General features: G+C 43.2%; 2 protein-coding genes across 14 annotated transcripts in view; one reads left to right on the forward strand and one right to left on the reverse strand.

Annotated features, from left to right (window-relative positions):
• REV1 (REV1 DNA directed polymerase) overlaps positions 1-6,662 on the forward strand; it is a 100,601-nt gene extending 93,939 nt beyond the window's left edge. For 11 of the 12 annotated variants that reach the window (XM_058667517.1, XM_058667516.1, XM_058667515.1 and 8 more), the window contains 9 exons: positions 626-728; positions 2,079-2,244; positions 2,353-2,555; positions 3,914-4,147; positions 4,715-4,835; positions 5,305-5,519; positions 5,616-5,754; positions 5,980-6,082; positions 6,258-6,662. In XM_058667517.1, the coding sequence (XP_058523500.1) occupies positions 626-728; positions 2,079-2,244; positions 2,353-2,555; positions 3,914-4,147; positions 4,715-4,835; positions 5,305-5,519; positions 5,616-5,754; positions 5,980-6,082; positions 6,258-6,369 (1,396 nt within the window). In that variant the 3' untranslated portion in view covers positions 6,370-6,662. The remainder of the gene's footprint in view (positions 1-625; positions 729-2,078; positions 2,245-2,352; positions 2,556-3,913; positions 4,148-4,714; positions 4,836-5,304; positions 5,520-5,615; positions 5,755-5,979; positions 6,083-6,257) is intronic. The other variant, XM_058667522.1, reaches the window with a different exon arrangement.
• A 1,021-nt stretch (positions 6,663-7,683) lies between these two features.
• The window catches only part of EIF5B (eukaryotic translation initiation factor 5B), a 71,840-nt gene continuing 51,926 nt past the window's right edge, over positions 7,684-27,597 (reverse strand). For both annotated transcript variants that reach the window (XM_058667526.1, XM_058667527.1), the window contains exons 15-24: positions 17,884-18,015; positions 16,988-17,170; positions 16,700-16,861; positions 12,382-12,513; positions 11,365-11,496; positions 11,182-11,258; positions 10,920-11,084; positions 10,181-10,319; positions 8,495-8,656; positions 7,684-8,149 (exon numbers count right to left, since the gene is read on the reverse strand). In XM_058667526.1, coding sequence (XP_058523509.1) covers positions 8,042-8,149; positions 8,495-8,656; positions 10,181-10,319; positions 10,920-11,084; positions 11,182-11,258; positions 11,365-11,496; positions 12,382-12,513; positions 16,700-16,861; positions 16,988-17,170; positions 17,884-18,015 — 1,392 coding nt within the window. In that variant the 3' untranslated portion in view covers positions 7,684-8,041. The remainder of the gene's footprint in view (positions 8,150-8,494; positions 8,657-10,180; positions 10,320-10,919; positions 11,085-11,181; positions 11,259-11,364; positions 11,497-12,381; positions 12,514-16,699; positions 16,862-16,987; positions 17,171-17,883; positions 18,016-27,597) is intronic.

Genomic DNA, 27,597 nt, shown 5'->3' on the forward strand with positions numbered 1-27,597 from the left:
ACAGAAACTCCCAATTTTATTTTTAATTATTAACTTACCCTCAAATCAGCGAGTATAAAGTACATATTAAACAACGTAATTTCTAAAACATTTTTATGCAGTTGGCTGTTTTTAACTAACATAAGTTCGTAAGTATTATCATGGGTATGTATTTCCAGTAGAGTATTGGTGGTCATTGCAACGATACACTGGTTGTTGAGCCCTTACTCAGGAGAATTACCTTTTCATATTTTCTGGAGGGAAATCATATTCAGTTTTGACACTTTTTCTGGGAATCCAAAATGTTGGTTTAACAGCTGAAATTCAGTTTGTGAAAGATACATGGAAAAGCTCATCCAAAAAAAGTAAATTTTCCGTTGAAACATAAACTATAGGGAATGTATTGATACTGAGTTAGTCATTTTCTGTTTGCAGTGTGATACCCTGCTTATGCTCTGAAGCAGACCAGGGGGATACTCAGCAGTTACTGGGGCCAGCAGCTGGCTGTCGTCTCTGGGGGTTGTGTTGCATGTCTCTTACCTGTACACTTATTCCGTAGTAGTACAGAACTGCTGTTGGAACTACCAGTGAGTACACAAAGCATATAACTTCAGGTTCTCTAACAGTTTCATCCTATCATTTGCAGGACTGTAACTCTTGATCAGGCAACGGATAGTGTGAAAATAATTGGAAAGGCTGCGTTAAACATGTTTCACTCAATGAAGCTAAATATATCAGATATGAGAGGGGTAAGTGTGTAATATGGTTTTGAATTTTGACTTGGTCTCAGAATGATGATGATGGAGGTTTGAGGCACATATACAAATCTCTAGCTCCTTTGTTATTATCTAAAGCAGAAGAGAAACTTATCGGAGCTGATGATTTTGGTTTTCAGGCAAGTTGGAGTTGTTAGCCTGGCTCTGAATTTTCTGTGTATCTTAGATTTTATAGTGTCTTTCTCAGGCTAGTTCTACATGCATTATCTTAGTATTCCGGTTATTGTCTCCTACAAGATGAAACTAATGATTGCAAGTGTGAAACTTGTATAGAGGGAAGAGACAGACATGTAAATAAGATTCTTTGGGACAGATATGCAAGAGGACACCAAAATGTAAAAACCTAGGGCTGGCACTGTGGCATAGTCAGCTCTGCCTCTACCTGTGGTGCCAACAGCCCATCTGGGTGACTCCTGCCTTTGGACTGGCCCAACCTCAGCCATTGTGGCCATTTGCATAGTGAACCAGTGGATGCAAAATAATTTTTTTTCTGTAACTCATTCAAATAAAAATATAACAAGAACCCAGGGGCCAGGGTTAATCCCACACCTGGCAGCATCCCATTTGGGTACTGGTTATTATGTCAGCTGCTACACTTCCTGATCCAGCTCTCTACTCAAGTTCTGGGAAGGCAACAGAGGATGGCCCAAGGCCTTTGGCCCCTGCACCCACGTGTGAAACAGGGAAGAAGCTCTGGGCTCCCAATTACAGATTGGGCTAGCTCCAGCCGTTGAGCCATTTGAGGAGTGAGCCAGCGGTTGGAAGATCTTTGTCTCTCCCTCTGTAACTCTGACTCTCCAAGCGAAATAAAAAAATTTAAAAATTTAAAACTTTAGGTTTTCTTAAAGATGAGTATTTATAGCATGGTACATGGCTTGGTGTAAGGCTTCAGTGGAAGGATTAACAAGTCACTAAGCGACCACAATCGAAGTTGATGTGTAAAACTGCACACTAGAGCTTGGCAGTGTAGAAGGTCTCGATAACCTGTGGGTAATTCTTCCCCCATCACATTTTGTAGTTAAAATTACATAACTCCTAACAAAAAAATTGCCAAGTAGACTATATTTTAAAACATTCTTAAAAGTTTTCATTTAAAATTTTACTCGACTGCAGTATGGTATACATGGTTTTAAAGATACAATAGATTTTGGTAGACTTCTGCTCCGTAGCTAGGGTACAAGTCGTTTTTGTAGTGAGTCAGATGCAGTCTTATAGTACACAGGATAGAGAAGGTAATCTGTTATCTTGAGAATTTCACTGAAATTTGTCTCTCATTTTAGCTTCCCTTGTCCTAGAGACATACTCTCTTCATTCTGGTTCCAGGTTGGAATGCACGTGAATCAGTTGGTGCCAGCTAACATGAAGCCCTCCGTGTGCCCTAGGCGCTCGTCAGGTCAGTCGAGCCACCATCCTGGCGGGTCCCATTCTGTCCGTGATCTCTTTCAAGTTCAGAAAGCTAAGAAATCCACAGAAGAGGAGCACAAGGAAGGTGGGTGGTTCTCAGCACTGATGTTTCATATTGGTATGGCCCTAGATTTTGTAACAAATTTGCATCCCTAATTATGAGGAATCTAATAACGTATGCCCCATCCTGCAGTGTTTCTGGCTGCTGTGGACCTGGAAGCACCATCTGCCTCTAGAGCTTGTACTTTGCTGCCCTCTGTTTCTACGCATCTGCCAGCTGCTCCCAGTCCTGACACGAGCAAGGGCGGGTCTTCAGGGAAATGGAACGGTCTGCATTCTTCCCTCAGTGTGCAGTCAAGACTTAACCTGAGTATAGAGGTCCCGTCACCTTCTCAGGTATACCTGTGTCGGCATAAACAGAACCAAAAATCTTGGCAAAGCTGGTTGTAAAAAAACAAAGGGTGACATATCATTTATTCTGTACAACAAAGAAAGGGAAGAGGAGGCTGCTTGTTAGGGTGGATCATGTTGGCGCAATTCTAAATGAGGAGCAGTTGGTTAGGAGAATGATGGAACTTGTGCAAAAGATTTGCAGCTCTTGGGGGCCCGGCACGATAGGGTAGTGGTTAAAGTCCTCGCCTTGCACGCACCAGGGTCCCATGTGGTCGCCGGTTCTAATCCAAGCGGCCCTGCTTCCCATCCAGCTCCCTGCTTGTGGCCTGGGAAAGCAGTCGAGGACAGCCCAAAGCCTTGGGACCCTGCACCCATGTTGGAGACCCGGAAGGGCTCCTGGCTTCTGATTGGCTCAGCTCCGGCCGTTATGGTCGCTTGGGAAGTGAACCATCAGACGAAGATTTTCCTGTCTGTCCTGTCCTCCTCTCTGTATAGTTGACTTTCCGATAAAAAATCTTTAAAAAAAAAAATTTGCAGCTCTTGCTAGTTGCACAGCCTAGCTGAAAGGCATTCCTTGTGAGCTGCACCCTGTGTCAGCAGCAATCCTGCAAACTCATTCAACAAAGCGGATGTGATCAGTTGAGAAGGAAGTAGAGGCCCATGTGAAAAGATTGTGCAGCATTTGCAAACACTTGTCTCTGTAGGGAAGGTATTAATGCAGTTTGTGTAGGCTCTTTATGTGATGCACTCTGGGCAAACACAGTAAACTGCTGGGAAAGATTTGCAGCCACCTTTGCTCTCCAGCATGGAAGGAGGCTGAAGATGTGATACTGGCTATAGGACTAGGAGAAGCAGTTCTGGTATGCTTGATTGGTCGCTGGTAACATGCAGAACTAGCCAGTAATAGTAAAGTATGGTTGTTCTTTCCAGGATATGGGATTGAATGTCTCCAAAGGGCTGAAGTGTTCAAAGAAACAGGGTGGGAAGTTAGCTTTGAAAACTCCATTCTCCCAGAATGCTGCTGGGATACTAGGAGAATTATTTGTACTTTGGGTAGTACTTTGTGAACATTTTATCCAAGACTTTATTGCCTTGCTCCTCAGTTTGAACAGTCCGCCCATTGATGAAGTTCTGTTGCAAGATACCATGACTATCTGGACTTAGCAGGTCAGGAGCAGACCTTCATCAGCTAAGGTTTCAGGGGCAAAGGCCAAGGCGTTACAGAAATAGGCTAGTTTGGGGTGATAGCATTTCCTATAATCTGCAAACCTTAAACTCACCATTCATGATGTTCAAACCAAAATGAAAGTGCTATGTTAGCTGCAGTATTTTGAGCATGCTTTATGTTTGGCGTTTTGTAGCTTGATCAGTCTGTTCTGGAAGCACTTCCACCTGATCTCCGGGAACAAGTAGAGCAAGTTTATGCTGTTCAACAAGGAGAGACCCGGGGCCCCCAAAAGAAAGAACCAGTGAATGGCTGCACCACACCAGTCCTGCCACAAGGAGTTGGGACAGTTTTGTGGCAAATGCCAGAAGCTCAGGAATCAAACAGTGACACTGGAATAAACGTAATAGCCCTTCCAGCACTTTCACAGGCAAGTTAAAGCAGGGAGCCTTTTCTGTCACACTACCCTGCAGTGCTTGGAGCATGGCTCGTGACCCTTTCTCCCCTCCATCTTCACACGAGGTAATTCCTAGGTTGTCTGTGGGGGGCACAACTGAGCTTCATCCACCCCGCCTCATCTGCACACGGAGCAGCCTCCCTCTAAAGCATTGGGGGGCGGGGATGTCTATCAGGTGACCGTGTAGAAACTTGTGCCTAGCGTACATGCTGCTCCCCTTTGTATGGCTGGGACAAGGTAGGGCCGCACTGGAAAACAGCAGAGTGGAGATGCTCGAGGCCCTGCTGTCCCTCTACCCTTGCCTGCCCTGACTTCTACAGTGGTTGTGGACAGTCTGTGCCTGTGTCAGCTGGTTTAAGCCAGTTAGTCCTCTGCTTACTCTCCCCTTAAACGTTTTAAAGATTAATGAGCTTTGATACTGAGAACCTATTAAGAACTTACACGAATCAGAACAAATATAAATTGCAAAGTCTCGTGAGAAAAAAAGCCAGTGCCCATCCGGAAGGAACGGGAGGTTGACGTTCATCTCTTTTGCCCTAGGTGGACCCTGAGGTGTTTGCTGCCCTTCCTACTGAGCTGCAGAAGGAGCTGAAGGCAGCCTATGATGAGAGACAGAAGCAGGGAGAGAATGCTGCTTACCAGCAGCCGGCTGGCACTTCCGGTAAGTATCAGGTGGTACGTGAAAAAATGAAGCTAAGAATGATGGGAGTTGTTTTATATGATGGCCAAAGTCAAATTTCATTTTAAGGTCTCTTCATTTACTCCAGTAAGTGCAAAATGTAGGTAAGTCTTGAGAGTCCTGAATTTGGATCTTTATTAATAGTAAAGAAAGGCAATCTCTCAAATACCTCTCAGTTGTCCTTAGACTGAGACATAAAGGGTCTAAGTTGAAAAAGGTTTCTGGAGACCTGAACCCAGGGTTGCTGTAAACATTGAGGCCAGAAGCCAAAGTAGAGCAGAGAGAATTGTAGGACCTCCCTTTTAGCGATTACCATTCTGTCCCTCTTACTCAGCAGGGTTTGTTGGGGTAGGGAACACAGAATGCAAGGGATTGTATTTGGAAGAAGGAGAGAGACCCATGGTACCATCCACACTTATTTATTGAGGATCTCACATCCACCTTCTTCCAGTGCCAAAGAACCCGTTACTTCACTTAAAGCCAGCAGCAGTTAAAGAAAAGAAAAGAAATAAGAAGAAAAACTCTACCAGTCCCCAAAAGAAGATCCAGAGTCCTTCAAAAACCAAGCTCAGCAGTCCTGCAAAAACTCTGTCAGGGGCCTGTGGGAGTCCCCAAAAGCTAATTGATGGATTTCTAAAGCATGAAGGCCCTGCTGAGACACCCCTGGTAATTTTAGTTTTTTTTAAAAAACGTGACCTTGTTCAGACCCTAATCTACCTGACCTAGTACTTGTGTAACTATAGCGCTTGTGTCCTTTAACAGGAGGAACACGCTCTTTCTACATCAAGAGTGCAGCCTGAGCCCTGCGGCAGTGGGAGACCTCCAGCACCCAATCTAGCTGGAGCTGTTGAACTCAGTGATGTGAAGAACTTGCTCAAAGAATGGATAACTACTATTTCAGGTTGGCTTGTCCTGTGTAAAATGAGCAGAGGCTGAAGGGTAGTGCTGCAGTCTGGTCTGTGACCTCAGCACATGTGCACGCACACACAGTCGTATTTGTAACCAGCTACTCCCAACGTGGCAAATTTTGAAGTTTCTTACAGTTGCTCCCTTTGATAGCTCTGCCTTTGTTTTACCTGCAGAAAGTTGGCACTGGTCCTCATTTCAGGCTTTTCCCCCTCTCTAGATCCGATGGAAGAAGACATTCTCCAAGTTGTGAAATACTGTACTGATCTAATAGAGGAAAAGGATTTGGAAAAACTGGATCTAGTTATAAAATACATGAAAAGGTACGTTTATTCAGCACTTTTACGGGGCAGGGGTAGCAAATCAACAACTCATTGAGTGTATACTGAGCAACACTTCCTGGGGTTAATGTAACCGTAGGAAATACTTGCTAGCGGCTCTGAAGGTGGAAGTGGTTTAGCACTCCTTCCTCACCGTGTCTTCTTTCCCCACCTCCAGGTTGATGCAGCAGTCGGTGGAATCTGTTTGGAACATGGCATTTGACTTTATTCTGGACAATGTTCAGGTGGTTTTACAGCAAACTTACGGAAGCACATTAAAGGTCACGTAACTACTGCCAGGGACCTGGTGCTCTCCGCTAGCTGTGCCATAAGTGCTTGTGAGGTATTTGCAAAGTGCATGATAGTAATGCTCGGAGTTTTTCAGATTTCTTTTTAAGCAAGTGTTTTTGTACATTTCTTTTCAAAAAGTGCCAAATTTGTCAGTATTGCATGTAAATAATTGTGTTCTTTTACTGTAGCATAGATTCTATTTACAAAAACATTTGTTTATAAAGTTTTATGGATTTTTACAGTGAATAAGTGTTTACAGTTGTTTAATAAAGAACTGTATGTATATTTTGTACAGGCTCCTTTTTGTGAATCCTTAAACACTCAACTATAGGAAGCAACTGCTGTTAATTGTACTGAAAAGTCTCCAGGCCAGACCGTTGCAGGCTTCGTGCTAAGCTCTGAAATTCCTGAGAGGTCCCACACTGGGATTCTGCTTGTGCCAGGAGGGGGCAGAGCTCCTACACCATCTCCCGCTCTTGTCTGCACATGAACACAAGGGCATGTTAAGGAAGTCCTTTACTTCCCATGGGAAGAACTCCACATGCTTTTAGAACGCCTGGGAAAACTACATCCTGTCCCACAGATAGTTTGGGGTTGTTGATCTCCTTTGCCTCCACTGGACCTTGAGAAAAATTGACAATGAAGAATGGTACTGAATTTAGACATATTTTTCTATGCTATTGCCATGTTTAGAAATAAAAAATACAACTTTATCCTACTGAATATTTGGAACTTATTCCTCAAATACCCTACCAGTGACTTCGAAACTGTTCCAGAATTTCACTTATCTTACAGGTTTCTTAACTTGGAGTAACTACTTCTTGTAGCCACTTTTTTAAGAAAAGCCACAAGCTCAGGTTATCAGACCACAGTGATTAAGTCACTGTGTCTGCCTGCCTGACGCCAATTACTGCTACTTGTCTAACTAGTGAATGTGTGCGTAGTGTCTACTGCTACCATGTGACAGGAGTGCACAAGGTCCACTCAGTGTGTGCTGAGGAAGAGAACTTGTGGCAGAGGAGCTACACTACCATGAAGCCTAGCAGAGGTTACGGTTCATGTCTGTTTATTGGAGTTTGGACTGTCATGACCACACAAGCGATAAGCAGCAGTCAGCTATGCTTTACAGCATTGTTTCACACATAAGCAAATAAAGAAATAGCAGAATGCCTAATTTTCTATTTTTAAAAAAATCCCTAGGGGCGTATGGCAGAATAACGCTGGAAAAAATTACTGGGGAAGAATGTGCATAAATAAAGTAGTAGTACTTACATCAAAAAGTCCCAAGAATCACAAAATCTGCAGAAGCTTGGTTAATCAAATACTGCAGTACTGATTTAATCAGTATAAAATCGAAAGACCTTTTAGATTTGTAATAAAAATCCAAATTTTGGGAAGGGCAAACTTTAAAACAGCAGCCAAGTAGAGAAGGGTAGGGCAACAGAGGGTGGGAACAGGCACATTGAACTAGAGGGACATGTAAATTGACCACTGTCAAACCAGTGTAAGTTTCTTGGTTTCTCATGGAAAACATTTTTTACACCTATTATTTTTCCTTCCATACCAGTCCCTCAGTGTTCAGATACATCTGTTCCAATTTTGTCTTGCTTTTGTTGGTGATGTTACAACACAATATTGCATTCACTCCAATTTCTGTGCCATGTGGAAAAATTAGATGATTTCAAATACTTTCTTGAGCTCCACGATAAGCTGCCAGTCACTCTTCTGCATTTCATCCCTGAACCAGTCTTTGAGTGCGTCGATGGACTGCCGACTTATCTGCAATGCAGGAGTCAGACATGCTAACAAGGTAAACAGCACGTGCCCAACAAGTCCCTGGGGCAAGCTGGTGCTCACTTTACGGTCAAACTCTGCTGGATGAAAGCAGGGATCTCCCCCTAAAAGACCAGAATCCCCAGTTGGCATACCAGTCTGGGAACCTCGAGTACTGACAGCGCCACTCCATGAACACATTTCTCAACAAAGATGAATCAAACTGAACCCACATGTAGCATCTGAGCCCATCAGATGCCACAAGCTCAAACTTAGCCCTCACACAAACTGAGATCAGACAGATGGAGAAGGCTGCCAGCCTGTTTCTTAAAACACGCTGCTTCTGCTCACCTTACTGACAAGAATGTCTGTAGCTTCAAAGTGTCTTCCAAACATTTTGGGAGATTCACCAGGAATAGGTTCTATTTTAACACAGACTTCTTGTCCTTTTTTTGCAACATCCACTTGTTTATGGTTTACTTCAATACTCGTTACTATTCCAATGTCAACAAACTGTAAAATAAGAACAAAGTATAATGTATACTAAAGAATTCAGGCCTCCGATGTTGCCATGACAAACCAGCTGAGTTAAGAACTGGAGCAAAAGAGCCTACTTTTGATGCCTTGGCAGTAGGAATCTATTTAACAGTCTCCGTAATACTCATTAACACCAGTTCATACTTTACCTATGACCTTGACGAAATAGTTAACAAGGGCAAAAGATCATTTAGTGTGCTTTATAAATTCATGGTCCCAATGCAAAGTCTCTTCTTATGAGTGCTCTACCTTTCATGGGACCAATGCCACATTAAAAGCAAGAAGCAGACAGAGATTCTAAGTTACAAAGGAGCTTGACTGAAGCATGTGGTGGCAATTAATTCTGGAAGGCATGCAGGGAAACGGGAGAATGGAGCTTTGCAAAAACCCTGGCTGCCATGTAGGGATACAGAGTGAAAATGTAATCTGTTGTGTGTGGAAGGCCAAAGCCACAAACAAGTCACTGCTTGGCCCAATGAAACAGCATAGAAGCAAAGAATGCGGAAGTAGTGTTTCCCTCAGGGAGTCAGGTCTGGACAGGGAAGAACTGAGTGAGCCTGGGGTATCTTGCTGAATCAGAAACCAAAGAAAATGCTGTATGTGATCTGTGTGTGCCCTCCCCTGGCCATTCTGAATGCATGGTGTATCCAAAGTAATGGTAGATAATACTCAAATAATAGATAGCTCTAGGTGCACAATTTCATCACCATTTATGTAATAATTGACCTTGGTGAAGATTGCCAGTGGGTACTGAAGCCAGCAGAATAAAGACGATTAAGAAGTAGGGTGAGTACACTTGATAGATAACTTGTAATTGCAAAAGGGAAAAATACTTGTTTTCTAATGGAAATTTGACAGGAGCCTCTTGCATGCATCCCAAAGGAAATCAAGTTTGGCGCCATGCAGTTAGCTCCTGTCTAGTCATCCTAGTCTGAATCATATAAGGAACTCACATGCAAATCCAAAATGAAACAATCATTTCTGAAACAACTGGAATAGTTTTTCTTCAAAAAGTTTGTGACTTGAAAACACCACACACACCAAAAAAGGCCCAATACAGCACACACTGAATTACCAAAAACACATTTGAAGCAACTGGTGCAATGTGAATGAGAACCAGGAACGACAGAACATAACTGAAGTACTGTTAATTTTCCTTAGGTGTGTGATCTCTGTCAGGCAAAATAGGGGTATTCAATACACTACCTTTAAAATTTTTCCCAAGTCTTCAAGATTTAAAAGGGGACTGTAAGAGTAATTTAGGACCCTCATTAAGCAAGTGCTAAGACTCAACCAGCAATTTATATGAAACCATAGTGCAAATTAGAGGGTGACAAGCTCTGCTTGTTGCAAATTTTTTCATCTTTGCTTACTGAGGTGAAAAAAGTTTCCAAAGAGTAGACACCTGTTAAACACACCCCACTGTTATCAACTACAGGCACACACACTTGTCACCACTCTGATGCCCATCTGCTGCTTTCGCATGTATCTGCAACTTACATTTTTGCTTGGGACACACATTGGTGTCCCCTGTTTCACCTGTCCTGCTTCCACAGTTACCCCCATCACGATTGGATCTCGAGAATTGAAAATATACTGAGGGAGGATTTTCATCTTGCAGGGAAATACTGCTATGTGCCTGAAAAGAAGAAACAATTTTTATGCTTACAAAATTCCTTAAGAATGGTAGATGGAAACAATTTTCTTCAGAGGCTGAGTGTGTGGAGTAGGCCAGGCACCGCGGCACAAGGCTTTCTGAATTCCTGGTGCTTCCTGTGTGAACAACAAAAAGTTGTGCCACAGAAGCATTTATGCCCAGCGTACCTAACCCAGCCCCTGAACACTTGAGATGCTTTGCAGCAACATCCTGCAGCTTGGAACCCTGGCAGGCACACTGTTGGGCACATGCAATGATCATATTTGGATTAAGTTCTCCCTTTTCCACACCATGCTCCCACATTGTTGATCCAAAAGACCACTATGTGGTCAATTTATCACAAATGTTTAAAAAGCTTTCAAGATTCTAGAATTCCTCCAAATCAATGTAATCATTCTAACCACCTTCAGGTTTCACAATCTAAAGGAACAGTATCCCAAACTAAGTCCCAGTATTTCCCAATCAGCTCCACTTTAAGAATTTATCATAAATTCAGCCATGACTCTTTTGACATAACTCTTCCTTGTAGTCAGTCATTCTTAATTTCATTTCTGGTATACAAAGTAAATAAAATCAACTTACTTAAATTCTTCTTGTTTCTGTTTCTTGTAGTCTTGTCTGTATTTTGTAAAGGCATCAAATAAATGATAAATAATTTCTGCACTAAAGATTCTAACTCCTAAACTATCAGCCATTTCTTGTGCATCTCGTTCAATTCTCACATCAAAGGCCAAAATTACTGCATACCTTAAAAAGAAAAATAATGAAAATCATTCAGTGAAAAGCGGTGTGTCACACAGGACAGTGGTTAACACGGAGGCTTCCGAGCTGAAGAACTACTTACTGAGGATCATGTTCCAGCATCACTGAAGCTTTCATAACATCTTTTTTATGGACTGGGCCAATGTTAATTCCTGCATACTGAAAAAGAGGGGTTCTGAATTTTCTGCCTACTTCTGAAGCTCATGTTAACAGTATCCCAAACCACAACCAACACTGATTTGCAGAGCAGAGTACAATTACTTACGGGCACTTCAGATGTTTTGAGAAATTCAAGTAGAGCTTCCAAAGAGCCCAGTGTAGATGCCTGGACATAAACTCCTTTCTCCTCCAATTTAATAGCATTTAGTGTCTGCTTTAACTCATGGATCAATTCATCCTTGAAATGTAAAAAGATTTAACAAGGTTATCCATCTTCAGCCTCGGACAAAATGGTTGCAAAATCATTTCATATGCTCATCTGAAAATGCAGAGTTTAAGCTTAGAGCAAGCGCAGCAGAGGAACTTAGGAGCCATATTCTAGCTGTATCTGACTTCACCCTCATCTGTCCTCAGTTTACCAACTGTGTAGCAGGCTAACCTCTGTGACACTTCACAACTACACATGAGTGAGCTGAATGAAACAAAACTCCAACTTTAAAAGTATCATAAATACACTGATAGCCACAAAACTGTTTGTTTTCATTATAAAATCCTATAATCATGGTGTCAGTGGCTCTTCCCTCAACCACTGAACCCCTGCAGAAGATGATCTTTTGACCAGCAGCACTAAAACGACTGATGCAAACAACCACTCGAGACTTGAAACAGGCCAACAGGCTGTGAGGGTCGAGTCCCTGATGGCAGCTCTCATGTTTTGTGTGTGTGTGTGTGTGTGTGTGTGTGTGAGAGAGAGAGTGAGTGAGTGCGGGGAGGTCAGAGCATGTTAGAGTTACATGCTGCTACAAGTAGCTACAATTAAAAGCCTGCCTTTGTGACCCTATGCTGGATATGGGCCACTTGCTCGTAAGAATAAGCAAACAGGCTTTGAAATAACAAATTAGTAAAAATATTTTATTTAGTCCTGTCTACATCCCATATCTAAAAACAAAAAAAAAAAAATTTAAGCATCTCGGAGCTTTCAACTCTTATTTGATAAACGTCAAGTAATTTAAAAGCATTAAATCTGTTAAGAATGAAATCCAGATGCTAAGCTGTACAAAATCAATTTCTCATTTCAGTCACCATCCCCAGCACATTTTCAATGGTTTAAAAGCGAACTCACTTTCAGAACAGGAATTTCATCTTCCTTATATGCCACAAGGAGAGGTAGGCCAGCCAATGTTTTTTCCAAGTCTTTTCCAAGAATCTTCACCCCCTGAGCTGCTTCTACTTCTTTATGCTTCTCATACTGGTTCTATGTAGAGAAAAACTGTCATGACTACGTAACTTGAAAGTGGTTAGCAGGAGATACTCTTCATAGCCTTGGAATCATAAAATCATTAAACTAGAGACAAATTGTAATAATCACGAAGTTCAAGACAGATAAATTCAATAACAAGTATACTTTATTCTAGCAGTTCAGACACCATGTGCCAAGTTAGAGTAGCCTGCGTTATGTGCACATTTTTGTTCCCCGATTTCAGCTTCCTGCCAGTGCAGCTATGGGCTCAAGTCCCTGGGTTCCTGTATACACAGGGGAGACCTGGATCACATCTCCAGCCAGGCCCGACCACTGTGGACATTGGGGGAACCACCAAATGGACAGAGTAACTCTTACCCTAACTTTCAAATGAATGAACTTCAAAACTAAAGTATTATCATTTCTGAAAATGATACATAAATATTAATGCATCAGGGCCCGGTGGCATGGCCTAGCGGTCAAAGTCCTCGCCTTGGACGCCCCGGGATCCCAGATGGGCGCCGGTTCGAATCCCGGCAGCTCTACTTCCCATCCAGCTCCCTGCTTGTGGCCTGGGAGGGCAGTTGAGGACGGCCCAAAGCTTTGGGACCCTGCACCCACGTGGGAGACCTGGAAGAGGTTCCAGGTTCCCGGCTTCGGATTGGCACGCACCGGCCGCTGCGGCTCACTTGGGGAGTGAATCATCAGACGGGAGATCTTCCTCTCTGTCTCTCCTCCTCTCTGTATATCTGACTTTCCAATAAAAGTCAAATAAATCTTTAAAAAATTTGTTTTATTTAGCTGCATCACATAGTAGGGGATTTATACAATGCACAACTACTACATAATAATCTGAGAGATTCAGCGACATCTCTGGTATGCCTGTAACAGACAATTCAGGAGGAAAATAGAATTTCATAAAGAAAGAAACAAAGAGCAACGTAATAACTGAACATTCACAATCAAGAAATGGAAACAGGAATGTGGTCTACTAACCCACAGAATGGACAAACTACAATCCTGATGACATTAAAGAATTGATAAAGAAGGGGAACAATACAAAACTAAAATCCTGCAGCTGGGAGTTTTTATTTTTTTTTTTAAGATTAATTTATTTTTATTGGAAAATCAGAATTACAGAGAGGACAGACAGACAGATCTTTACCTGCTGGTTCAGAGTGTAAGTTTCTATATCCACTGTGAATAAGAGTGTAACCATATCAAGTAAAACTAGAACACAGAGCCATGTTACGGCGGCTTTATAAAACATCTTACATAAGCAAGAGAACAGATTAAGCCATGCCAGATTCACCATATGAAACTAATGTGTTACTTTTTTTTTTGACATCAAGGAGCCAGCAATGACATACTTCACAGTTTGTGGAGGAATAATAACTACACAGCACTGACGCTGGAGACTTTCATTCCACACTGAAATACCCGGGGCCTGGATTCCCAGCTTCTGACTAATGCAACATGAAGAGTGGCGGCGGCGGGAGGTTCCTGGCTCTCAACTTTAGTCACACCCAAGTCCAGGTACTGTCAGCATTTAGCAGACAGTAGCTCACTACCTGTCTCTGTCCCTTAAATATGTAAATACCTTATTTAAAAGTTCATGGATCAGAGGGCTGGAGTAGGCTAAATTTCTGCCTTTGGCTCTGGCATACCGTAATGATCACTAGTTCAAGTCCTGGCTGCTCCCCTTTTGCTCCAGCTCCTGGCTTATGGCCTGGGAAAGCAGCAGAGGATGGCTCAAGTACTTGGCCATGGTGGGGGACAGGAAAAATATTCCTGGCCCCTGGATTTGGATTCAGCTCTGACCACTGCAACTATTTTGGGAGTGAACCAGCAGATGAGAGATCTCTATAAGCCCCAACCTTTCAAAAAAAAAAAAAAGATGATGGGATAAAGCACCGACTGCAACCTGTTCATCACACACAGGCAGCGGATGTGTCCTGGCCGCTCCACTTTCAATCCCGCACCCAGATCAAGGCTTGAGAAAAACCATGTAGGCTGGTCCAAGCTTTCACACCATCCATGTCGGAGATCAGGAGGAAGCTCATGGCTTTAGCCTGACCCATCTGGGACAGCTGAGCAGTGAAGTACTCCCTCCACCTCCTTAACTCTTTGAAATCAAAACACTGCAAGCCTTTTTAAAAATCCCACGAATTGGGCCCGGCGGCGTGGCCTAGCGGCTAAAGTCCTCGCCTTGAAAGCCCCGGGATCCCATATGGGCGCCGGTTCTAATCCCGGCAGCTCCACTTCCCATCCAGCTCCCTGCTTGTGGCCTGGGAAAGCAGTCGAGGACGGCCCAAAGATTTGGGACCCTGCACCCACGTGGGAGACCTGGAAGAGGTTCCAGGTTCCCGGCATCGGATTGGCGCGCACCGGCCCGTTGCGGCTCACTTGGGGAGTGACACATCGGATGGAAGATCTTCCTCTCTGTCTCTCATCCTCTCTGTATATCCAGCTTTCCAATAATAATAAAATCTTTAAAAAAAAAAAAAAAAAAAAAAAAAATCCCACGAATTGGGGAGGGGTGGGGGGAATCCCAGTGCCTATAAAAATGTGTCACATAATACAATGTAATTAATAAAACTAAAAAAAATCTCACAAATACTGTATGGTACGAATACAGTAGACTTCAACTTCAAAACTGCTCAGACACAAGTATCTTTTAATCACGTTTTCACAAACTCTACAGTGTCCTTGTACAGAGATACACTCTGAGCACACACAGATGTGCTTCAGGCACATGAGCACGCAGGTCAAGGCTATCCACTCCCATCATGCATCTCTGCTGATGCTCGGGAGGCACAGAGCAGACTCTGCCCAAGGATTACCTTCACCCTGGCCACTGTGGGCCACTTGTGGAATCAATCAGCAGATGGAAAATCTGTCCTCCCTGCAACTTTCAAATAAATAACTTACATCTTAAAACATTACTGAGCCAGGCTCAGCACGATAGCATAGTAGTTAATGTCCTCGCCTTGCACGCGCTAGGATCCCATATGGGCACCAGTTCCAATCCTGGCAGTCCTGCTTCCCATCCAGCTCCCTGCTTACGGCCAGGGAGGGCAGTTAAGGATGGCCCAAAGCCTTGGGATCCTGCACCTGCGTGGGAGACCCTGAAGAGCTCCTGGCTGCTGGCTTCGGACTGGCTCAGTTCTGGCCATTGCGGCCGCTTGGAGACTGAGTCATAAGATGGAATATGTTCCTCTGTCCCCTGCTCCTCCTCTCTGTATATCTGCCTTTCCAATAAAAAAATAAATTTTTTTAAAAAATAAAAATAAAATCTTAAAAAAAAATCACTGAGCCTTCCATTGATCTTATGTACTTCTCAGTATGTATGTCTAACACTTTAAAAAATTAATGAAGGGGCCTGGTGGCGTGGCCTAGTGGCTAAGGTCCTCGCCTTGAACTTGCCAGGATCCCATATGGGCGCTGGTTCTAATCCCGGCAGCTCCACTTCCTCTCTGTCTCTCCTCCTCTGTATATCTGACTTTGTAATAAAAATTTAAAAAATTAACTTTTTTAAAAAAAAAGAAAATTAATGAAGGGCCCAGCACGTTGGCCTAGTGGTCAAAGTCCTCGCCTGGAACACCCCGGGATCCCATATGGGCACTGGTTCTAATCCCAGCAGCTCCACTTCCGATCCACCTCCCTGCTTGTGGCCTGGAAAAGCAGTTGAGGACGGCCCAATGCATTGGGACCCTGCATCCGCGTGGGAGACCCGGAGGAAGTCCCAGGTTCCCGGCTTTGGATCGACGCAGTACCAGCCGTTGCGGGTCACTTGGGTTGTGAAACATCAGATGGAAGATCTTCCTCTCTGTCTCTCCTCCTCTGTGTATATCTGACTTTGTAATAAAAATAAATCTTAAAAAAAAAAAAGCTAATGAAGAATCAGCAGTGCAGAGCAAAAAGGACATATTCTAATTTGTTCAGGAGATCACATCTAGTAAATATAAGTGGCAATAAAAAAAAATTCACAGAAGATTAGATTGATGCAAAAACTGTGCATGATTTCAGATTGTTTTACAGGTCAACATAAACATTTTCACTCTGACAGCTGGGCAGCTAAACTAAATGGAAACTGAGGGATTTGTGCTGTGCACTAAGTCAGGCACTCCGAAAGCAGAACGCAACCTCAGCCAAAACCTAAACTCAAATCTCACTTGTCAACACTTTCCAACTGGCTTACCTTCACACGTAATTCCTTCATAGGAGGAGGTAACAAGAGCCCCCGAATCTGAGTTACAATGGGTCCTTCTACTCCAGGAACAATGATCGTATCTCCTTCCTTCAAGCGGCCATTGATCAATATGACATCTATAGTGGTGCCCATTCCAGGGAGAGCTTTAACCTAATAGACAATATTGCAACGGAAATGAAACCTGTACCGTGCACCAGGTTCATGAAGTCTACAAGTAGTAGATATCCAAACACCAAGAAATACAAAAAACGAAAAAAGTGGCAAGCAAACCATTACCTCCATCACCTGTGCTCTCAGCTCTTCACAGTGTGCGAGTCTCTTGCTCAACATGGTCTGAGTTAACTCCACGAGCAGATAGATGAGACTCCCCATGCCGTCACCAGTATGTGCAGAGGTAGGTACCAGGGACACAAAAGTGCGGGGATCTTTATTCTCATAAAACAAAGCCGCATTCAAACCCTGGAATCAAACAAGTATTTTTTTGCAAGCTGCAAAAAGGAGGTACCTGGGCCCAACAGCATGGCCTAGCGGTCAAAGTCCTTGCCTTGAACATGCCAGGATCCCATATAGGCGCCGGTTCTAATCCCGGCTGCTCCACTTCCCATCCAGCTCCCTGCTTGTGGCCTGGGAAAGCAGTCGAGGACGGCCTGCGGCCTTGGGACCCTGGACCTGCGTGGGAGACCTGGAACAGGTTCCTGGTTCCCAGCTTCGGATCGGTGCAGTACTGGCCTTAGCGCTCACTTGGGGAGTGAATCATCGGACGGAAGATCTTCCTCTCTGTCTCTCCTCCTCTGTGTATACCTGACTTTGTAATAAAATAAATAAATCTTTAAAAAAAAAAAAAAGAGGTACCTGGAGGAGGAATAGCTAGAAGCTAAATAAACAAATAGGTAACCATTCGAAAAATGGTCATGTTTATTCTATAGGCATTAACTGTATTACAGAAAAGTAGTTTCTAAGGTTTTTAAAATTAAGACATTCAGAATGCAAAGACAGACCTATGAAACAGCATTACAATAACAGAAAGGAAAGGAGATGAAGCAAAAAAAAAAACAAGAAACACTAGTTAATAGGGGAATAGGATGGGTACTGATGAAAATGGTGACTTAATTATAAATATAATAAAAATATTGTATGATAGGCTCTTCATAAAGCAGGAAGAGCTTTCTTACCTGCTGTGCAAATTCAACAATAATAGCCTTTGCTCGCTCCTCAAATTCATCTTTTGTATTCTTTTTCTGCTTCTTTAAAGTAGCAGCCACATCAGAGTCAGGACTCTTTTTCCAATCATACAACCTATCAATCTGTAAAAAAATTTTTCATAAGGAACATCTCTAAAAAATTTAGGAATATTCAAAAACTTAACATCAGTAGCTCCAAAAAATTCCTCAAGTAGATCTTATATATGTAGAATACGAATTACTCAGTTTCACTGTACCAAAGTTCCTTATGAACAATTACTGTGCTTCCTCTTAAATAACAAATTATTGACGTGCTGATGTAACCTGCTACCCAACCCAAGCCCTTTGAAAAGTTCACAGGTTGTAATTTGTGTAAGCTCAGATAGCAGAACTATCCTGTGGGCAGTAACAGCTGTCAGAATTTCAACAGTTTTGTGAATGATAGGCAAGAATAAGTACTGGGGCCAGAGTTGTAGAGTAACAGGTAAAACTGCTGCCTGGGACTTGGGCAAACCCACACAGTAACCAACTCAAGACTCATCCGCTGAGCTTCCAATCCAGCTCCCTGCTTGGGCCCCTGTACCAATGTGAGAGACTCAGAAGCAGCTCCTGGTTTTGGGCTCGGCACAGTAGCCTAGAGGCTAAAGTCCTCGTCTTGCATGTGCCAAGATTCCATGTGGGTGTCAGTTCTAATCCCAGCAGTCCAACTTTCCATTAAGAATAAAGACAAGATCTGCAGTTTGTGATAGAACAAAACTAAGAGAACTAGAATGCTAGAAAATCTTAGATTTCTACCAACAAAAAAAAGCAGGGGGGGGGGACAGAAAAAGCACTTGAAGAAATAATTACTGAATTTTTAAAATTTAAGTTATACCACGAATCATAAATCCACAAAAATCACTAAAACTCAAGCATGATAAAAGATTAAGATCTTATGACACTGGTAAAACCCTAGTCTTAAAAGCAGCTAGAGTGGAAGAAACATACCACCACAAAGGATGATTGCAGATAAAATTAAAACAAACATCATTTATTAGCTTAGAATTCTTTACCAAATCAAGAGAGCTCCAGAGGCTTTTCCCTTCCTGGTGAGTATGCTAAGAGGGGAACCCTGGAGAACTGGGCGGGCCAGGGCTCCACCAGCTGCCAACATCATGTGGTGGGTGGGATCAGGAGGGTGCGACCTTGGGGTCTGGGTGGGAGAACTTCCAGCAGCCTGCTGGTAGTTGGGAGGTCCCAGGCCGGGTTGGACTCTATCCTTGGGGCCCTGGCTCCAGCCACCACGACCATGCGGTGAGCTGGGCCCAGGTGGCTAGTGCGCCATTTGGCACCAGGTCCCGCCTGCTAGTCACCAGGTAGAGAGCTCTGGGGTCTTGGGAGTATAGAATTGCTGCCTAGGTACACTCAATGTTGAGCCCACTGTGCTTGTGGGTTGCAAAAATCAATCCTGAAGGACTCCCAATGACAGAGAACTTTTCCTTGAAGGTAAGCAAGGGTACTGAGACCTGGTGGTTTAGAGGAGACTGGATGATCTGTATGGTTAGACTGATACACCAGCCTATTAATGAGTTCTGTGTAGAACTTGTTATCACCGAACAATACTGACCACTACAAACCAGTCCAAGCAAAAGCTAAGGCTGGGGGCTTGTCTAGCAGGGCCAGATTCTAGTACCTGACAGAATGTTGGATCAGGGGAGAGGTCACATTAGGCAGGGCCATAACATGAAACTGTTAAAAATGTCTTGAAAATAGGATGCTGGACTTTCTCCTATCTGTACCTACACTGTTATGATACATTTAAGTAGTCTGGGAAAGCAGCTGAGGACAGCCCAATGCCTTGGGACCCGCCACCCAAGAGCTCCTGGCTCTTGGCTTTGGATTGGCTCAGCTCCAGCTTTTGTGGTCACTTGGGGAGTGAAACAGTGTATGGAAGATCTTCCTCTTTGTCTCTCTTCCTCTCTATATCTGACTTCCCAATTTAAAAAAAAATAAATCTAGAAAAAAAAAAAGAAAAATAGCTGGAAAAAACTTTTAAATTTTATTTATGTTTGTTTATTTGAAAGACAAAGAAAGAAACAGCGTCCACCTGCTGGTTCACTCCTTAAATGCACATATAGCTGAAACTGGGTCACATCAACCCAGAAACCTGGAACTCAGTCTGGGTTTCTATTATGTGTGGCAGGGATCAAAGTACTTGAGCCAAAATCACCTGCTACTTCCCACGGTATACCTGAGCAGGAAGCTAAGGTATAACAAGGCAGTTGAACTCAGAAACCCTCATATGTTTGCAGGCAGCTCGAGCAATATCTTAACTGCTATAGCCAAATGCATACCCTGCCAGAATGTTTACAAATTAAACAACCTTTAAAATGATTGGTCAAGGGCCCAGCATGATGACTCAACTGGCTAATCTTCTGCCTGCAAGTGCCAGGCTCACATATGGGCACTGGTTCATGTTCCACTGCTCCACTTCTCACCCAGTACCCTGCTTATGGCCTGGGAAAGCCGTGGAGGACGCCTTGGGACCCTGCACTGATATGGTAAAGCAGGATGAGGCTCCTGGCTCCTAGATTTAGACTGGCTCAGCTCTGGATATTGTGGCCATTTGGGGAGTGAATCAGCAGACGAAAGATCTTTCTCGGTCTCTCCTTCTCTCTGTAAATCTGCCTTTGTAACAAAAGCAAATAAATCTAAGAAAGGAAAAGAAAAGAGGAGGGGAGGAGAAGGGACGAAAAGTGAAATTTCCTCGGCATATCGCTTATAGATAGAGGCTTAGCACAAGCGCTAAGATGCCACTGGGATGCCATGGGAACCAAAAGGCGATACCTTAACTATTTGGTCCTGTCACCCACAAAAACTGGGAATGAGTTCCAGATTGCTGGCTAGCCTGTCGCAGACCCAGGCACTGGAGAGTGATGCAGCACATGGAAGCTCTCTGTAACTTGTCTCTATCTTTCAAAATGAAAACAACCTAGAACTAACATTACAGTCAAAGGTCTAAGACTGAACATATTCCAAGATGAGAAACAAGCAAGGATGTCTACTACCATCACTTCTATTTAAGCCTGATCTAAAAGAACCAGTTAGTGCAATAAGGCAAAAAGATTTACAACATACACAAATAAGGAGGAAAACATAACATTTACATACAGAAAACATAAGTGTATAAAAAAAAATCAACGAGGAAGCCCCTAGAACTAATCAGTAAATTTAATAGATCACAAGCAGCAAATATCTAACTATCAATGGCATTTCTAGATAACAGCCATAAATTCCAGAGGAAAAACAGTCAGAAATTTTAAATGTTTAAAAGCTATTTACAGCAGCATCAAAACCATAAGAATTGGATGAATGTAGAAAAATAAACAATAAAACCATAAAATATTGCCAAGGCAACATAATCTAGATATATACAGAAATGCCATGATCACTGATCTAAGATTATTAAAATACCACTTGACTCAAAATTTACAGATTTAATGCAATCCCATTAATTAACAGAAATTAACAAGATGAGTTCAAACTTCATATTGAAACTCAAAGACCTAAACAGTCAAAACACTTTGTTTGAAATGCTTGCCTGCCACTACTGGCTTTCCAATCTTCACAAGGAAGCTACAATCAACAAGATAAAGATGGGGCCAGCATTGTGACACAGTGAGCTAAGAAGACGTTGGCAGTGCTAGCATCCCACCTGAGCATCAGTTCAAGTTGCAACTGCTCCACTTCCGATCGATTTCCCCCAGCAATGTGCCTGGGAAAGCAACTGAAGGTGGCTCCTGCCACTCACAAGGGAGACTCGGATGCAGTTCCATGCTCCTGGTTTTGGCCTGGTCCAGCCCCAGTCCCAGCCATTTCAGGAGTAAGCCAGAGAATGGAAGATCTCCCTCTCCCGCTCCCCTCAATTCTTCCTCTATAATTCCACCTTTTAAATAAGTAAATCTTACACGCAAAAAAACCCTGTAGAAATCAACGAAACAGAAGAAAGACTCTAGAAACAGATATATGCAATCAATCTTTAGCAAAGACTTCCAAGTAATTCCATATATGAAAACAACAAAGATTTTTAAGTAATTGAATATCCAAAGGGGAAAAAGCAAGTTCTGGGCCTTACCTATTACTACACAGATTAGTCTCAATGCAGAAGCTAAAACGTCTGAGAAACACTGAGAAACATTTAATGAACCTAATGTAAGAAAACAAATGAAGGATAAACCATAACAAAATACTTAAAATGTTCTCAAAACCGGAAATTTCTTCTGTTCCAAATAATCAGTCAAAAAGAGACAATCAAAAGTTCCAGAGGGGGAGAATCAAGATGGCGGAATAGGGTAAGGACACGTTTATGCGGATGGAAAAATGTTTAATCAGCGTGAAGCACAGAGGACATATTTCAGGAAATAGGCGGGGACAGAACAACAGCAGAGGGGTACCTGGAGACTGACAGACACAGGAAAGCAGCAGAATCAACGGTGTGGTGTTGCAGAGACTGATACTCCAGCACGGAGATCTGAACTCCACCAGCATCCGGAACTCCACCAGCAACCAGGTGGGAAGGGACTTTCACTGGGATCTCGGGTGGTGAACCCAGACAAAGAACTGTCCGTTCTGCTGGTTTGATTTGACCAGGAGCAGAGACACAGCAGCAGATCTCAGACGGGCAGTGCGAGAATAGAGTGGATTTCACAGCCCAGTCAGCTCCTTAGAGCTGAATTGGGCGCCATTTTGCATAAGGAGAAAAGGGCAAGGGAAGGGACGGAGCATGCGCTGAGCTGGGAGTGAGCTCATTTCTGTCTCAGTGAACTGCAACGACGTGGCATTCTACAGATTCCACCCAGGACAGGTCTGGGATAGCCCTCGGATCTGACGGCCAGCAGATCAAGAATTGAAGTAGTGGTTGTATATCAGGCGCCATTTTGGGCACTGTGGCAATAGCTTTTGGACTGCAAGGGACAATAGTGAACTGTGCATGTGCTGATCTCGCGAGAACTTGCTGAAGTCCATGATTGCACTCGTCGCACAGGAAAATAATACTGACTATGGCATCGTACCAGTCAAAATAGGTCCGTGTGGCACCCAGACCTAACGTCCAACAGGTTCCAACAAGATCAGCGCCACCAATAACCTAATATATAGGACACCTGGTGTCTCTCTAATCCTGGGACCTGCTCCAACCAGAAGTGGGAGAAAGACTGAAGAGACAACAGTGCAGCCTCAGCACGGTATCATAGGAGGTGTGGAGAGTGGTGAGCCAAGAGCTGGGGCTACAGAGACCACGGTGGAAATCCTACATAAGAATCCAGACCTGGAACTCGCTGGAGGTTGTGGCACAAGTGGTTGCAAGCAAAAAGTCGTGTACCAACCGCATCAAGGAAAATCGCATTGTGGGCCTGTGGGTGAAACAGCTTAGAAACCTGCCCCAAGCAGAAGACGCTGCTAACCAGAAGTGCAATGACCAAGAGCAAAAGAGACAAAAGCACAATGAATATTACCGAAAAATCCCCTGCAAAGGAGCAAAACCCTATGCCAATCTCAGAGTTAACTGAGGAAGACATCGAGAAAATGAGGCACACAGAATTCCTAAAACTCATTTTAAAGCTTCTGATAAAAAATGAGAAACACATACAAGAGTTCAAAGAATAAGGAAGCAATAAAACATATCAGGCTGATATATCAGAAATTAAGAACACAGATTAAATTAGAAGTACAGTGGAGAGTCTCCAAAATAGAATGAAGAAAGCAGAAGAAAGAATCTCAGAATTAGAAGGTATTTCCTGTCATCAGGGGGAAGCAAACAAAAAGCTGGAAGCAGAGCTGGATCAGGCCAAAAAAAGTATTCAAGAGTTGAAGGACACTATTAAGAGGCCAAATATAAGAGTTATGGGAGTCGCAGAAGGTGCAGAAAGAGAAGCTGAGTTTGCAAATGTATTTAAAAAATAATAAAGCAAAATTTCCCCAATCTGAAGAAAGAATTGGGAAACAATATTCAGGAGGGGCACAGAACTCCCAACAGGCTTGATCAAAGTGATCTTCACCAAGACACATGATCTTCAAGTTCTCTTCAATTAACATAAGGAAAAGATCCTGAGATGTGCACGTGAAAAAAATCAATTGACATATAAAGGAATGCCAATTAAACTCACAGGAGATCTCTCACAGGAAACTCTACAGGCAAGAAGAGAATGGAGTGACATATTCCAGATTCTAAAAGAAAAAAATTGTCGGCCTAGGATAACATATCCAGCAAAGCTTTCTTTTGTCTTTGAAAATGAAATCAAATTCTTCCACAGTAAAGAAAAGTTAAAAGAATTTGCCTCTTCCAAACCTGCCCTACAAATGATACTTCAATAAGTTCTCTTGACCGAAAAGAGGAACAGCACCTACCAAAACCAAAGGCAAATGGGAAGAACATCCCAGTAAAATGACAACAGAAGACTAACCTAATGAACAACCCACTCCTAAAACGACAGAACCAAAGTATCACTCATACATATTAAACTCCGAATGTAAATGGCTTAAACTCAATCAAATGTCACAGATTAGTAGACTAGACTAAAAAACAAAATCCATCTGTCCGGAGGAGAGACACTTCAACAAAGATCAGTGGAAACTATATCGCATGGGTTTTGTTTTCTGTTGGTTTCATCTCTTCAAAACACTTTCTTCTGATTAAATCATTCAATGACTCGTAGACCATACAGTGGCATCATTTTCTTCAAGAAGGTTCTTGATTTTCATTTCTTCAGCTACACGTTAGTCATTTAGTAGCATGTTATTTAACTTCTTGATGTTGTTAACTTCTTTTTCCTCCCTGATGTTGATTTTGTATCATGACTTTTCACTTAAGGGGATGTATAGCAGCTGTGTAATGGAGACTGTCATATCTAGTAACATGTCATTTAACTTCAGGCATTGTAAATTTCTTCTTTCTATTGTTGATTTTGAATCATGACTTTTCATTTAAGGAGATGTACAGTAGCTGCAAAATTGAGATTTACATTCAGATGTGAGGATGTAGTGTGGTATGCATTTCTACTTCCAGACAAAGATGGACTTAAAATGAAACTGTTTACTATATCTTGACAATAGGATTCTGATTCTCTGCCATTGTCTATGCCCGCAATGATGGACATATGACTGAGTATGAAGAACTATATGTTAGTAATGATATAGAGGAACTGGGGGGGAGGGAACTGGAGAGGGGATAAGGGAATATGAAACTGTATTATAAAATAATAATAATAAAATGTGTTAAAAATTTAAAAAAAAGTTCCAGAGGGGCCCGACGTGATAGCCTAGTGGCTAAAGTCCTCGCCTTGCACGTGCAGGGATCCCATATGGGCACTGGTTCTAATTCCGGCAGCCCTGCTTCCCATCCAGCTCCCTGTTTGTAGCCTGGGAAAGCAGTCGAGGACAGCCCAAAGCCTTGGGACCCTGCACCCGCGTGGGAGACCTGGAAGAGCTCCTGGCTTCGGATCAGCGCAGCACCTGCCACTGCAGTCACGTGCGGAGTGAATCATCGTACGGAAGATCTTCCTCTCTGTCTCTCCTCCTCTCTGTATTTGCCTTTCCAATAGAAATCAATTAAAAAAAAAGTTCTGGAGGACAAAACTGTCATATGCAATAAACTGACAAAAGAGCTGTGCAAGAAACAGCTTCAAAGAGTCCATAGACAACGAAGTTAAAAGCTGTATGTGCAGGTCAGGTGTTGAGATTCGACGTTACATGCTCAGATGTAATACCGGGATCAAGCTTTGCCTCCCAACTCCAGCTTCCTGCCAATGCAGCCAGGAGGCAGCAGGTGACGGACCAAGTAACTGGCTTCCTGCCACCTGTGTGCAAAACGCAACTCCAGTTCCTGAATCCTGGATCCTGCCTGTGGCTGGCATTGGGGAAACAATCGTACAAATGGAAGCTCGCTCTCTGTCCCTCTCTCCCAGTTTTCAAATAAATAAATCCTTTTAAAAAGATAATATGGGAGCCCACATGCTGGTGCACTGGGCTAAGTCAGTGCCTGTAACATGGTACCCTGTTATGGGTGCTGGCTTGAATCCCTGATGCTTTGCTTCCAATCCATCCTCCTGATTAAGTGCCTGGGAAGCAGAAAATGGCTCCAGTGCCATTTGGAATACTTAACTGGAGTCAACATGGAATACTTAACTGGAGTCAAAAACATAAATAAAAGATAACATGTTGGGCCCGGCGGCATGGCCTAGCAGCTAAAGTCCTCGCCTTGAAAGCCCGGGATCCCATATGGGCGCCGGTTCTAATCCCGGCGGCTCCACTTCCCATCCAGCTCCCTGCTTGTGGCCTGGGAGAGCAGGAGAGGACGGCCCCAGGCTTTGGGACCCTGCACCCACGTGGGAGACCTGGAAGAGGTTCCTGGTCCCGGCATCGGTTTGGCGCGTACCGGCCCGTTGTGGCTCACTTGGGGAGTGAAACATCGGATGGAGGATCTTCCTCTCTGTCTCTCCTCCTCTCTGTATATCCGGCTTTCCAATAATAATAAAATCTTAAAAAAAAAAAAAAAAGATAACATGCACTTTCATGAACCTTCTGAAGATCTCCTCTACAAAGACTCACAAAAAATCAGCAATGCACCCCAACTGTAGACGATTACCTAGGTTACCTTGTACCTAGGCAAGTGTTACAATGCTGGAAGAAAAGCAGCAAATAGCTGGTGGGCATTGTGGGCCTGGTTAATGCTAATTCTGTGTAAACTATGCCTGTATACCAGCATAGTTGCCTATTCTATTCTCTTGTTAAAGATCTTGGGAGAAGGGAGCAGACTGCACGTAGAGCCACCACAGGTGCACGACAGCCAGGGCCACTCCACCATCATCATCACCACCATGATGGTGGGGCATCCACCAACCGTGCCGCTGACCTCCAGGTAATCAATGGAGCTGAGATAGGGTGGATCACAAGGAAGACTCACAATGGCTGACCCTCATGCAAAAACAGAGCATACCCAGATGAACATGAAAGGAGAGCCTCATGTCCACATATCATAAATGGCTCACATAAGCCAACAGTAGACTGAATATCTCATCAAAAGACGGAAAGGACAGTTTGAACACTCCAAGCTGGGTTCTACAACACACACCCAAGTCTGGGGTCACACTGAGGTAGTTAACAACAGCTAACAGATCTTAGAACAGATTTCTTATCTATCAAGGAAGAAAGCCAAGAACCTCTCAGAACAATCAAGACCATTCAAGCAACATCCTTTGAGTATTCTTCCCCATATCAGGGCCCAATGGGCCTCAAAGAACATCCCCATCTTAGAGTACTGATGTGGTGTGCCAACACACAGCGGCCCACTTTCTGCCCTGCCCCATGGATACAGGAGGGAAAACCTTCATTCCAGTCCTTTCCCTGCCTGCAAACCCCCACTCCCATTTAATCAGAACCACAGGCTCACATGGGTCTGTAATCCCCTCAACACTGTAATAAGTATTTTTTAAAAATTAAAGATTCAGTGATAAAAATGATTTTTAATAAGTTGTTCAAAGAGACAGATATGTTGCCACCTCTAAGAGTCAGGGCATGAAGAGTTGCTCAACATTATCAGTCACAAGGCAAACAACAACTGAACAACAACAAAATAATAAAACACCTATTAGAAGGCTAAAGGTAGACAAATGGCATCCAGGAAACGAAGCTGTTCTTAAAATTTTCACATTTTTGAAAAGTAAAGAGCCA

Source organism: Ochotona princeps, chromosome 8 (assembly GCF_030435755.1).
Source record: "Ochotona princeps isolate mOchPri1 chromosome 8, mOchPri1.hap1, whole genome shotgun sequence".
In the NCBI taxonomy this organism is placed as follows: domain Eukaryota; kingdom Metazoa; phylum Chordata; class Mammalia; order Lagomorpha; family Ochotonidae; genus Ochotona; species Ochotona princeps.